We start from the raw sequence: 12136 nt of genomic DNA on the forward strand, positions 1-12136 counted from the left end.
GGAAGGATGCGTCACCCAGTGTCAAGAGGTTAAACTCGACTCATGTGGAGCCTCATTTCCCCGTGGGGAGTAGGGTGGGATCCAGGAAGGAAGAAAGGGGGATATAACTATGACAGAGGCACAAGGTGGGGTGTAGTGGGTGTTTCTCGTTGTGCTGGAGAGACCCATGGAGTCTCGGATGAGGAAGGAGGTACTATTAGCTGCAGGGCAGCTGAATATTCTTTGGCAGACCCTGATTTTGAGGGCTTGCTTTGGGGGCCCCACAGGGGTGTTCCCTTCCTGGGATCCCCACCATGAGGTGAGCCTGGCCCAGGGTGTGCAGATTCACGTGCCATATTGAAGGGCACTGGCAGAGGGTGGCCCCCAAATTCTCTGGAAGGTCTCAGCATGAATGCCACTGTGGGCTGTGTGACAGCTGGCACCCGGAGGTAGACAAGGTGGATGGGTGCCACCTGCCTCTTCTGGGACCACCCTGCACCTGACAGGGACAGGGCTTTGTCCATTCCATGATAAGAGTGGGCTGAAATGAAAAACATTCGCTCCAACTCCCTCCTCAGATTTTTAGAAATCGTCTCTTCCAAAAGCCTTGCCTGTACTCAGGCTTTACATGCAAAATTAGGCAGCCATTTGTGCAGTGCAGGTCAGTACCTGTGTTTTGAACTTCAGTTATATGAATAGTCATCTCAGCTTGCCGGCCCGTTGGGCAGCCTGACAGCAGCCTGGCTAGTGTGCTTCAGCTATCACAGGACGGGGACCAGGGTAGAATGCAAACACCAAGAGGACAGGATGGAAAAGGACATCTGCCGTGTGCTAGAGGCATGCGGGTCACCCACGGGCTTGGGGCCACACTCTGGTGGGGCAGGCAGCCTCACACAGGTCTCCAGCACACTCCTGCGGTGCTCTGGTGTTGCCTAGCCTCTGTTAAACTGTAATTCCAGGGAGGGATCTCCTCCAGGGTAGACACCTCTCCCATAGCAGGTATATGACCATGGCTTGTGACCGGGCGGGGAGCATGAGTCCACAGTGGTGGCACCAGCGTTTTACAGATGCCTAGGGTTCGATGTCCCCAGTAAATAAGAGTTTGGCATTGTCCACAGCCTCTGAGGCCACTAAATCTGTGAATAAAGGGAAGGAAACAGATCGGCCTCCCACCATTTGTAACTGTAGCTGGCGTCTGTCCCATATGAGAATTTGCCTAACCACTTTTCATCTCATCTTTAACCTCCCAAAAAAAGGTCTGATTTTTTTTAAAAATTGAAACAGGGTCTTGCTCTGTCACCCAGGCTGAAGTATAGTGGCATAACCTCTCAGGCTCAAGTGATCCTCCCACCTCAGACTCCTGAGTAGCCAGGACCACAGGCGCACACCACCACGCCCAGCTAATTTTTGTTTATATTTTATAGAGACAGGGCCTGTTTAGTTGCCCAGGCTGGTCTTGAACTCCTGGACTCAAGCAACCTATCCGTCTTGGCCTCCCAAAGTGCTGAGATGAACCACAAACATGAACTGCTGTGCTCAGCCCAAAAAGGCCTGATTTTTAAAGACCCACATTTGAATCTCTAAAATGACCCCAACCCATTCCAGTAGTCATGGGCATAGGTATACCTCAGTGAATATATTCATTATTTTACCTCAAGATATAGCAAGAGGGGAAGGGTCTTCCCATGTTCCACAGTGATGAGGGGATGGCAGCAGATTCAATGAGACATCTCAGAAAAGGGGCAAGCAGTGGCCATGGTGCTGCTCATTCACTGTGTGACTTGGAGCAATTCACTTAACCTCTCTGAGCCTCAGTTTCCTCATCTGTAAAATGGCCACATTGCTGTCACCTCAGATGGTTGATATGAGGGTCAGATGGGCGTGTGTGGGGATGAAGATAAAAGTCGGGTGTGCTAGGCCAGGGATAGTCACCAAATCCCTTGCTTCTTACTGGCTTAGTCACTGACCAAGAGTCCCCAGTTTGGGGAGCCTTTCTCCTTAAACGCTCTGGGAATGTTCCACATACAACCCTTCAGAATGAGGGGTGCCTATGAGGAGGGTGAACCAGTGGTAAAAGGAATCCTTCCCTCTCCATGCTTAGTCTCCTAAAGAATGACATGCTTTACATCCGGCAAGTGCTGATCGAAGCCCAGCCCAGCCCTCTTGCCTGCCCATCTCAGTGAGGGGAAGCTCCCGAGATGTCTCCCAACAAAAGCTTCTGGCCTTTCTTCGTCTGCTCCTGAGTTTGTGAAGCTCTAAGGAGTAAGAGGCCAACAACCAGCTGTGGTGGCCTCTGCCACACTCAGCAACGAGAGTGGGAGCTGCAGAGGAAGGCAAACACCCCACAGGAGTCTCTGGAACACGCGAGTCTGGTCCTTGGAGGGTTCCCTGGGAGGGTGCTGCTGTTGGGAAGCCGAGCTTGCAAGTAGTGTTCCAGAGCTTGCTACCACAGTGGGGTCTGCGAAGAGCAGCAGCGTCGTCTCTTGGGAGCTCACAGAAATGCAGAAACTTGGCACCAGCCCACACCTGTTGAGCCGGAGTTGGCTCTGTGAAGGAGCCCTAGGTCGTTCAGTGCACACTGAAATAGAAACTCTTTTAGAGCAGGCCTTTGTGCAGAGCCCAGGACATGGTAGGTGCTCAGTCCGTTTTGTTTTCTGAATGGTACTTCCGTGAAGGCATGGGTCGCCTTCTTGTTAAACTGTGAGCACTTGCCCTCCTGCTTGCCCCCTCGGCTTCCTGGATTTCCACCAAGATACGGATTTAGGGGCCCGTTCCCTCCTTCAGATCACACTCCCAAGCCCTGTGTCTCGGTGCTGAGGTTGTTCTATCTCCACTCTGGGTCAGGGCAGGCCCCAAGGGGCATAGCTCCCTTGCACTATTTTTCTTGTGAAGCTGGGCACCTCCCACACCACTGCTCTTCCTTTCATGTTACAGCTGCTGTCCTCCCTCGTGACTGGCTTGCCAATCCTTAAAAAAGAAATCCCCCTGGCATTCAGTTTAAAGTCTCATCAATCAGACCCAGGGATTTGGGGTAACTGTACTCTGGCACTGTCCTGGACCCAGCGCTGAAACCTCCTGGCTGGTCGCACTTCCCCATTAGAGACAGGAGACTCGTGGCTCCAGGAGCTACGGGGAGAGAGCCTTCTCTATTCAACCCAGCCCCACCCTTGGACGCAGCCACAAGGCTATGACGAGCTCTAAACCGAGAGCCCATACATAGAACTGTTTAAAGGATGGATGGAAGAAACTCTTCAGTTCTTCTTACCTTTCTAGACAATCCTGTGGTTGGAAAGAGGTTGTGGAAGAAAATCACATCTAACCTAAGAAATCTGGGGAGACAAAGCATTGGGAGGGGCTTAACTGAGCCAGGAGGCAGCCACTCAAGGTCACAGAGGCCACAGAGTGATGAGCGAGGTCCCCTATGGGGTGGTGAGCCCTGGCCCAACCTTTATTGTCCCATGGACAAGACTGCACTGCCCGCTTGAGGTAATTCCCCACCCCATCCAGTTCCATGTTCCCAGGAGCATCGGGCTACGGGGTGGCCCCTGCAGAGGGACCCCAGAACAGGGCAGACCCTGGGATGGGCACACACCTCCCGAGGTACCAGGAGCAGTCCTCATAATGAATAAAGTCACCAAGACATTTAAAATATTGATGCTATCATTTTGTTTTCATTTTGTGTGGAAGTTGAAAATGTGTTCTCTTTGCATTAAAAAAAATGGGAAAAGTGTAATTATTGGGTGCATTGGTTGTGTGTGTGCACATCTATATAGGAGGGGGACATCCACCTGATAAACAAACAAGGTGACCCCACACGCCGATGGAGCCTCTGGTGTCCTTTTCTTTCTAGATGGCCCCTCGATGGGAAGGGGTGCATCCTCAGGCTGAATCCACATGGGAGGCCAGAGCCATCTGGTTTCTCTACAGCATGGAAGCCTGTGCGTGAGACAAGTCTGCACTGAACATGGGCGCACAAGGACGTGTGCAGCCAGTGAGGGGCCTTCTGATTGGGATGGCACCAGTGCCAGATCCAGGCCCCGCTTTGTGATGTGACTAATTGGAGCTTGATGGGAAGACAATGACAACTTCCCCAGATGATGAGCTTTGCCCCAGGATCAAGTCACAGATCTGTAACAGTACCTCGGACTCTGCAGGCCGAAGTGTGCACTACTTGCACTCCTGTGTGAGTCTGGCAAGCCCAGTCCCCAGCAGTGGGTGGAAAATGACCCCTCAGTCTCAGGCGTGTAGAGATGCATCTGCATGTTGAGGCCCTCTGGGATAGTCCACTCTCGGCTTTCGGAATGAAGACTGCACAAGGCAAAGCCCCTTGATGCAGAAGCAGAGACGAGTCAACAGGATACAGCCTAACTGCTCCTCTTCCCAGGAGGCCCCTCGGCAGCAGCTTGCCTGCCTGGCTGGGGCAGGGATACTGGGGACGTGGAAGCTTTGGAAGAAGCATTGAGGACTTCCGTCTTAGAAGCAGGAGCTCTCACTTCTCCTGCTGTCTCTTGAAGCTGCCTATCTTGGTGGAAGCTTTTTGCCTTCACTTTCAGCACCTGCCTTGGGCTGGGGTTGCTAAGCCATGAGGGATGCATGCTGCCTCTCCACCCTCACTCTCCACCGTGAAGGGGGCGCAGTGAAGCCAGTTGTGAGCAGCCTCTTGGGGGCATGTGCTGGTGGCTGCTCAGTGCTCAGTGACCCGTGGCACTGCTGAGGGGCCAGGCACCATGCTCCTGGCTGCATGGCCCCTGATGGGAATAGGGAGCCTGGAAATCCATGCTGACATTTAGATCAGGGCCCCATCTCTTCTGGACTTGCGTACAACAACCTGTTGGTGCCTGGATTTCCTGATTTTGAAAATGGAGTTTTCAGTACCAACTCAACAGAGTCCCAGGGAGACTAAGTGAAACACTCCAGGCCTGTTCCTTTGGGGAGAAGGGAATCATTTGAGTCCAGCCTCCAGCATTATTGCTGCCTTGATTGCTGTGTAATGATGTCTCAAGTGCAGGTGCATGGCAGGTGTGTTTAGAAAGTGCTCCGATGCCAGTGGGTGAGATGAATGGAGGACCGCGCTCACTGTGCGCTGCTGCTCTGTCTTTCTCTAGACCCTGTGAAGCAGGCAGAGAACACTGGGGTCCAGGAAGTCGGTTCTCAGGTGTTTGGAGAGCCCGATGGAGGGCTGTGGGAGGGAACAGGCACTGGTTTGTTCTCTGAGTAGCACTTAGGAGGAAGCAAATGAATACGGCTATAAAATAGAGCAAAACAGCTGAGCCTGGTTGGAGGAAACATTTCAAAGGAAATAATCCTGGATTTATATCACACATGTTGGAGCCCAGAGTGAGGTTTTTCATAACCTCCCTCTGAAAGGCAGGTATTTGTAGTGGAAATGCTGACAGTCATGGGCCTGGGCTGAGTTGAAGGCAGCTGAAGGCAGCTGGAACCTGCAGCCACCCTGCTCCTGTGATCTGCTTGTCCTGCCCCTGTGATCTGCTTGTCCTGCCCAGAGCAGCCCTGTGATGGAGCAACCCTTTCTCATGCCACTTAAACTCAGCAGGGCTTCTGGGTTTTTTGGTTTTGTTTTTTTAACTCATCAAGGTGCTACCAGCTGTAAATGCTAGTTCTGTAGCTGAGTGAGACCTGGTGTTTCCCTTCACCGATTCACAGCATTGAAGGGAATCTCCTAGACTAGGCTGTGTCAGACTCGACTCCTGGTGGGTGTGGGCGACAGGCCCTTCCTGGCACCTGCTGGCCTCTCATGCAAGGGCTTAGCCTGTATCTTATATGCCAAGTGTACACCGCGGCTGCGGCTCTGCCCCCCCCTCCACCGGCTCGCTGCCATGGCCCGCATTTTCACAGTGACTCATATGGACCTTCACTTGCCTGCTGTGGTCTTCCCACTTTTATGGATTTCACTGACTCACTGCCTCTCTCCTCTTCCCTTCTGAGTCCTGTAAGTCCTTACCAATCACTGCTGAGTTCCGTTTTTCCCCTGAAGGCTTCGAACTGCCCCCCAGTGGCCTGCCTGCAGTTTCTGGAAAGACCTTCAGCCACTGGCCTAGGTGCCACTGTGGTGCCTTACAGCACAGAACCCAGTCATGCTGCTGCAGAGACCTTGTGGGCCCCAAACCCAAAACAGTACCCTGGCAGACAGAATGTGCCAGCTCTGTACATAGCCACCCCACCCTGCTCAGTTTCTGCTTGGTGAAGAGAAAACTCAAAGAGATGACTGCCGCTTAACTCCTGCCCCGAGCTCTGTGCTTCTCCAGAGAGGTCTGCCCAGAGGGCAGCTGGCATTTACTCAGTTTCTTCTGCTACTTCTGAAAAGGTGAGGGAGAAAGAGTGGAAGCTCACAGGCATTTACCCAGCCTAATGGCATTTGCTTAACCTAGCTTGTAGCAATCCTCCCATGCTGATTCTGGCATCATGTTTTCTTCCCAGCCATCTCTGTGTACACAGTAAAGAGTTCCCTCTGCTTTATTCTTTCAAATCACTGCCAGTTCCCCCTATAGGTATACACTTAGGCTGAGCCAAGTACAGCCTAAGAAGGAAGGGGCTCCACTGGGCACCTGAGTGGGAAACTTCCCCCAGGTATAGGGTCAGGAGACACTGTTACTCACAGATGGTGAATTGACCTAACCCCTGCCCCACCAGAGCCCGCAACAGCCCAGGGAGCCTCTTCTCACAGCTGGTAATTCACAGACCTTGCTCCAGTGGGTGTGCCCAGGCTACCCCTCCCAGCCCCTCCAGGCAATGCTACAGCCCTGAGAAGAAGGATGTGGCTTAGCCGTCCAGGAGGGTTTATTCCCTGGCTGCTCATGGATTTGAACCTTCATGCCACCTTTCCTGATAAGCACCACCCAGCATCAGACTTCCATCAAACTCTTCCCTGAAAAAAATAGCTGCTATTTTGTAGAACAGGCGGGAGATGTGGGAAAGAGTCGTGTCCTGAGACCTCGCTGAATCACTCAAGATGACAGATTATTGACACCTCCTGGGACACACTCAGGCCAGCTTCTGGGGCTTGACAGCCTGAGTGGAGGCAGTTACTGAAAAGAGCTTCCATGGTTCATGCTGACCAGAGCAGACTCCCCTGCCACGGCCAGTCACCAAGCATTAGAAAGTGCATTCCGGTCACACGCCTCGAAATCTCCTCCGGAGACCCACAGTGCTCGAGGCAGGCCGGGAACCTGCTGTCGTGGAGCCTGCAGGGCCAGCCCACATCTTCTAATGCGGGACTTCCTTTCCCTCTTGCCTCTAGTCCCTCACTGTCTGCAGAGCTGCACCTTGCTCCCCAGAAATGGGCAGCAGTTGAAAGATTGGGGTGACAAAGTAGTGGCCCTCGGAAAATTCTCTCCTCTCTATGGGCGTCCACTCTCCATCATGGCTCCTGGGGTTTTTGAGCTGCCCAGAAAGCTTTTCAATAAAGCCTATGCTGCCCACCAGCCTCTGCTGTGTTTTTCCTGCAGTCTGACCGATTTGAGCACATTGCCAGTTTGTGAATGGGAATGCGGCCTGGAGAGTGCAGAAGGCTGGTGTGCCATGTGACCATGATTTCATGAAGCCTCCCCTCTCCCCTTTCTCACTCAGCTCAACGACTCTGCCAAGCAGCTCATTGAGATGGACAAGCCATGCCCAGCTGCTGCATCTGGCTGCAATGCCTCCCTGCCCTCTGACTCCGGTGCTGTGGCCAGCATGGCTCCAAGTCCCACTTTAAGCAGTGCAGGGGCGGTCAGTGCCTTTCAGCGGCGTGTGGATGGCAAGAAGAACACCAAGAAACGCCACTCCTTCACCGCGCTTAGTGTGACGCACAGATCCTCCCAGGCTGCCAGCCACAGGCATTCCATGGAAATTAGCGCTCCGGTGTTGATCAGCTCCAGCGATCCGCGAGCCGCGGCCAGGATTGGAGATGTTGCTCATCTGTCATGCACTGCTCCCACCCAGGTAACATCCCGCGGGCCAGGGCAGGGGTCCCTGGGTTCTCTGGGTTCTATCCTCAGCTCCGTGTTCAGCAGCCCCTGTTCCTCAACTAGCATGGAGGCCACCCCAGAACTGCCTTTTGGGGTTGAGCGGGGTTTGCCCCTTGCTGCCTGGCATTGGGGACCTCCCTGATGCATGGAGAGTGGTGAGCGTACCCTTCCTGGTTCAGAGGATGGCCTAGTGGTGTGTGAGCTGGTTCTCAGTGGTCCAGGGAATGTATGAGTAACACTCGCCCACCTTGTGAGAAGGTTCTTCCCATTTCAGTTGTCTTTTGGATGTCTGATTATGTCCTGGAAGAGTCTTGACTTAGTGCTAGCACATTTTTAGCATCTCTGCAATTTTGCTATTTCCCTTTCAGGAGAAAGAAAGAGCCAGAGCTCAGAACCAGAATAAACTGCATTGTTGAGTACTTTTGTTACTATTGTTTCTGCAGATACCTTCTATTTCTAGACTCCATTTCCGCTAGTTTCTTTGTAAATTGAAGTAACCAAAGCAAAGTATTTAAAGGCTGGGCACAGTGACTCATGCCTATAATCCCGGTGCTTTGGGAGGCCAAGGCAGGAGGACTGCTTGAGGCCAAGAGTTCAAGACCAGCTTGGGCAAGACCCCATCTCTACAAGCAACCAATCAGTCAATCAATAATTTAAAAATTTTAAAATAACCAATATTTAGTAAGTAATTGTCTGTAGCTCTGACAAGACCCCTCACAGTGGCATGCACAGGGCAAGAGTTAAGCAAGTTTCCCTTACATGAATGCAGAGGCGCAGCAGGAGGTGGAAGGGGCTCTCTGAGTGCCGGCATGGCGGGTCTCCACACTTCACATTCCCTCAAGTCCTTCTGGCTGCCCTGAACATGCCTCAGAGCAAGGGCACTGGTCTGTGGGGAAACCAGGGGCAGACACCAGAAAGCAACTGGCTGGGAAGAACTCTCTTGTTCAAAGTCACAATGAACTCAGACAACTTTACACAGAGAATTGTCTTAAAAATTGCTGAGCTTCTGGAGAAAGGCCATTTGATCTAGATGTGTCACCATATCAGCCTAGAAATGCCCCCGACACACACATACATGCATAAACTACATGTACACTTGAGCACATGCAAACCCACCTGTGTATACTCCCATGCACATGTGCACTCACGCATACACATGGCACACACATATACCTGCACACCCACATGCACTAACATACATACACTGCCGTCTACATGCACACCTACACATATACACATACACACACATATGCATACACATATATACCTGTGCATACATGTGCACTTACATGCACCCCTCCATGCACACCCACACATATACATGTGCACATACATGCATATGTGTGCATTTACACACCCCTCCAGGTGCACACCTGCACATATACATGCACATGCAAATATGTATACACATATACACCTGTGCACACATGCACACACATGAATTTATGCATCCCTTCCACATACACACTTGCACACACATGTGCGCACACACACACACAAATGCTAGCTCTCATCGGCAGCTGAGGCTGAGGTCTGGAATTGGTGCTATAGTGTCTGGAGCTGTAACCATGGCAGTCATCTGCCCCTATGGTTACCCTGCTGCCGGAAAGCTCCCATAGCCTGTGCCTGGGAGCCATATTCCCCCAAAGAACAGTCATTGGGGCCGCTGCTGCCTTTTCTGTAAGGGGAAAAGTGCAATCTTGGTCCCAACCCTAACTCCACCCTTGACCTTGGGCTAAAGTCTTCTTGGGCACCTCCTATTTGTAAGTTCCTGGAAGAGGCATGGTGACTCAGTGGTGGGCCAGCATGGCTGTGCTCCCCACGTGTGTGTGCATCTCAGGGGTAAAGTCACAAGCAGTGGCTCTTGGAATGGTCTTGCTTGTTCTTTGCTCAAACATTCTAGACAGAGGGCACAGTTGTCATGGTGGTATTAGGACTCAGGAAAGCTCACCCCGTTTGTCATCGATACAAGATGTGATAACTCTGGCCCAGAGCTGGGGTCCCTACTTGGCAACCTGAGTAGCCTCTGGTGATATGAACAGTTGAAAGTTGTGTTCTGAAACAAATTTGGCTCAAAGGGAAGTTGTAGCAGGTTTGAGGGGTGCCCCTTAGAAGGGGAATGAGGAGCAGTGGCCTGGCCCTTGTGTACCACTGGGTAGGTCTTTTGTCTCTTTCCTCCTGGAAGAGCAAAGGCCACTCTCACTGCAGTCAGGGATCCCCATCAACCAGAGGGAGGGGCCTTCTTCCTGATCACCAGCCAGAGGTGGCCCTGGAACCACCAGGCCAGTGCCCACCCTCACAAGTGTCCGGCCTCTGTGTCCATTAATTTGTGGGTAATATGTCCAAAGCTGCCCTTAATGTTCCCTGGAGTTCTGAAAAAGGAGCCCAGCAGGGCCCATGGACCTTGCAAAGCTGCTGCTGCATCCCAAGAAGGCCAGGAGCATCTTCTCCACCACTTTCCCGCAGGCCCCTGAGATGTGGGCTCAGCACACGCAGGTACAGGATCTGGTTTTCTCTCCTTCCTCACCTGCACCAGCCCCTCCTGTTGCCATGGAGTCTGTGTTAAAACAAACAGAGGGAACCCTTCTAAGCCCACTGCAGTCTGATGTCTACTGGGGCAGGAAGGGAACAGATATTTCTATTAATTTGTGTACTACGTGGCTCCACAGGGACTGGAATTAGGGATTGGTGGGACTGGAATCCTAGGATCCATTTTCAAGCAGTTCAACTTGAAGAGAAAGTCACAGCCAGGATATCAACTTTAGTTTGGGTTGCCTCAAAGGACAAGAGGTCAAATAAAGCAGTTGCTGCCTGTCTCCCTGTTCTGATGTAATCGAGCTGCCAGGAGACAGAAGGGGCACCTGGTGCAGGTGTGAGCTGTGCGTGCTGCCCCTGCGGGCTCCAGTGTGCTGCTGTGGTCTGGATGTGCCCAGAGACCAAGCCTTCCTGGTCTGCCTCTGCTCTGCACTGCCTTTCGGGTTCCTACCACCTTGCTGGCCGTGTGCGTCTGAGTGGGAAGTGCCTGACCCGAGGACTGGCCCATAGCAGCCAAGGCAAGCCAGACTCAGTGCTGGCCACAGTGCTGCAGGGATACTCTTCCCCACCATGTTGGCCATGCCCGGGGAGAGGGAGCCCAGGCCCAGGATTCTGTGGTTAGTTGGTGGCACTTCAGCTTTGATCATCGGCCTGGAGAAGTTCAGCATTGCCGTGTGCATGCACTCATCACAAACGGAGGCAGTGCCATCGTGGGAAATGCGGAGTGGGCTGAGCAGGAAGGCCTGCAGCCCCTGGCTCCTTGGTGCCCATAGCATGGTGCAGTGCTGGTCCCAGCAAGGGCCACTGTAGCAGCCAGTCCCCTGCTCCCACAGTCCCCTGGGGACCCAGCGTTTCCATTCAGGCTACAATAAAGAACATCTTAACTGACCAGATGGGGACTGAGGCTGTAGGGGAAGACAGGCTGGTGAAATGGATGAGGCTGGTCATCTGGACCAGGACTTCTGGGCCATAAGGAACAAAGGATTACAGATTGTGGGGTATGTGTCCCAGTACATTTGCTTTTGAGGTGAGCCTGGTATGGTCCCTGGCAGTTAATGAATCCTCATTGAACATTTCACTGGTTTCTGTAGAAAGGTGCAAACAGAAGGCATCTGCTCTGGAAAAGTAGCTGGCTAGAGTGGAGACAGGCCACTTCTCTGGACACAGTGCTGTCCAATGCATTGACTGCAATTGATCCACAGTCAGGGAGGTGGGTGGGATGTGGATGACGAATCCCCTCTGCTGGCTGAATTAAGGGGCTCTCCCTGTAATAGACTGGGTTTTGCTCTTTCTCTGGTGTTGTCTTAAAATAGAAAGGAAGCATGGGGCTGTGGGTTCTACGGAAATGAGTCTGAAGCACAGAAGATACTTCCCTGCTTCTCAGAGGGCACAGCCTGAGAGCCCTGTGCCAGCTGAGGCTGGCCTCCTCCCTGTGGCCGTCAGGGGCTGCATCTGTGGTTTGCCTGTCCCGTCTCTCCTTCGGCTTCCTCTGCTGTTCCGCTTCCTCTGTCCTGGCCTACATCACTTCTCAGCTTCCCTGGCTGCGCGGTCCACCTCGCCACATGGGGAGCCAGTTGTTCATTATTTCCTCTTCAGAGACGAGGAAACCGAGGCCCCTGCAGTGGTGGTGATATCTCAGGGCTGTGCTTCCATGC

At 52.7% G+C, this 12136-nt stretch overlaps 1 protein-coding gene across 1 annotated transcript in view; it reads left to right on the plus strand.

The window, feature by feature from the left end:
- Positions 1-12136, plus strand: part of SH3RF3 (SH3 domain containing ring finger 3) — a 360308-nt gene that overhangs the window by 250372 nt on the left and 97800 nt on the right. The window contains exon 4 of the mRNA XM_032263040.1: positions 7567-7920. Within this exon, the coding sequence (XP_032118931.1) occupies positions 7567-7920 (354 nt within the window). The remainder of the gene's footprint in view (positions 1-7566; positions 7921-12136) is intronic.

The sequence above is a fragment of the Sapajus apella genome, unplaced genomic scaffold (genome assembly GCF_009761245.1).
Source record: "Sapajus apella isolate SASKATOON/1434 unplaced genomic scaffold, GSC_monkey_1.0 scaffold134, whole genome shotgun sequence".
Taxonomy (NCBI): domain Eukaryota; kingdom Metazoa; phylum Chordata; class Mammalia; order Primates; family Cebidae; genus Sapajus; species Sapajus apella.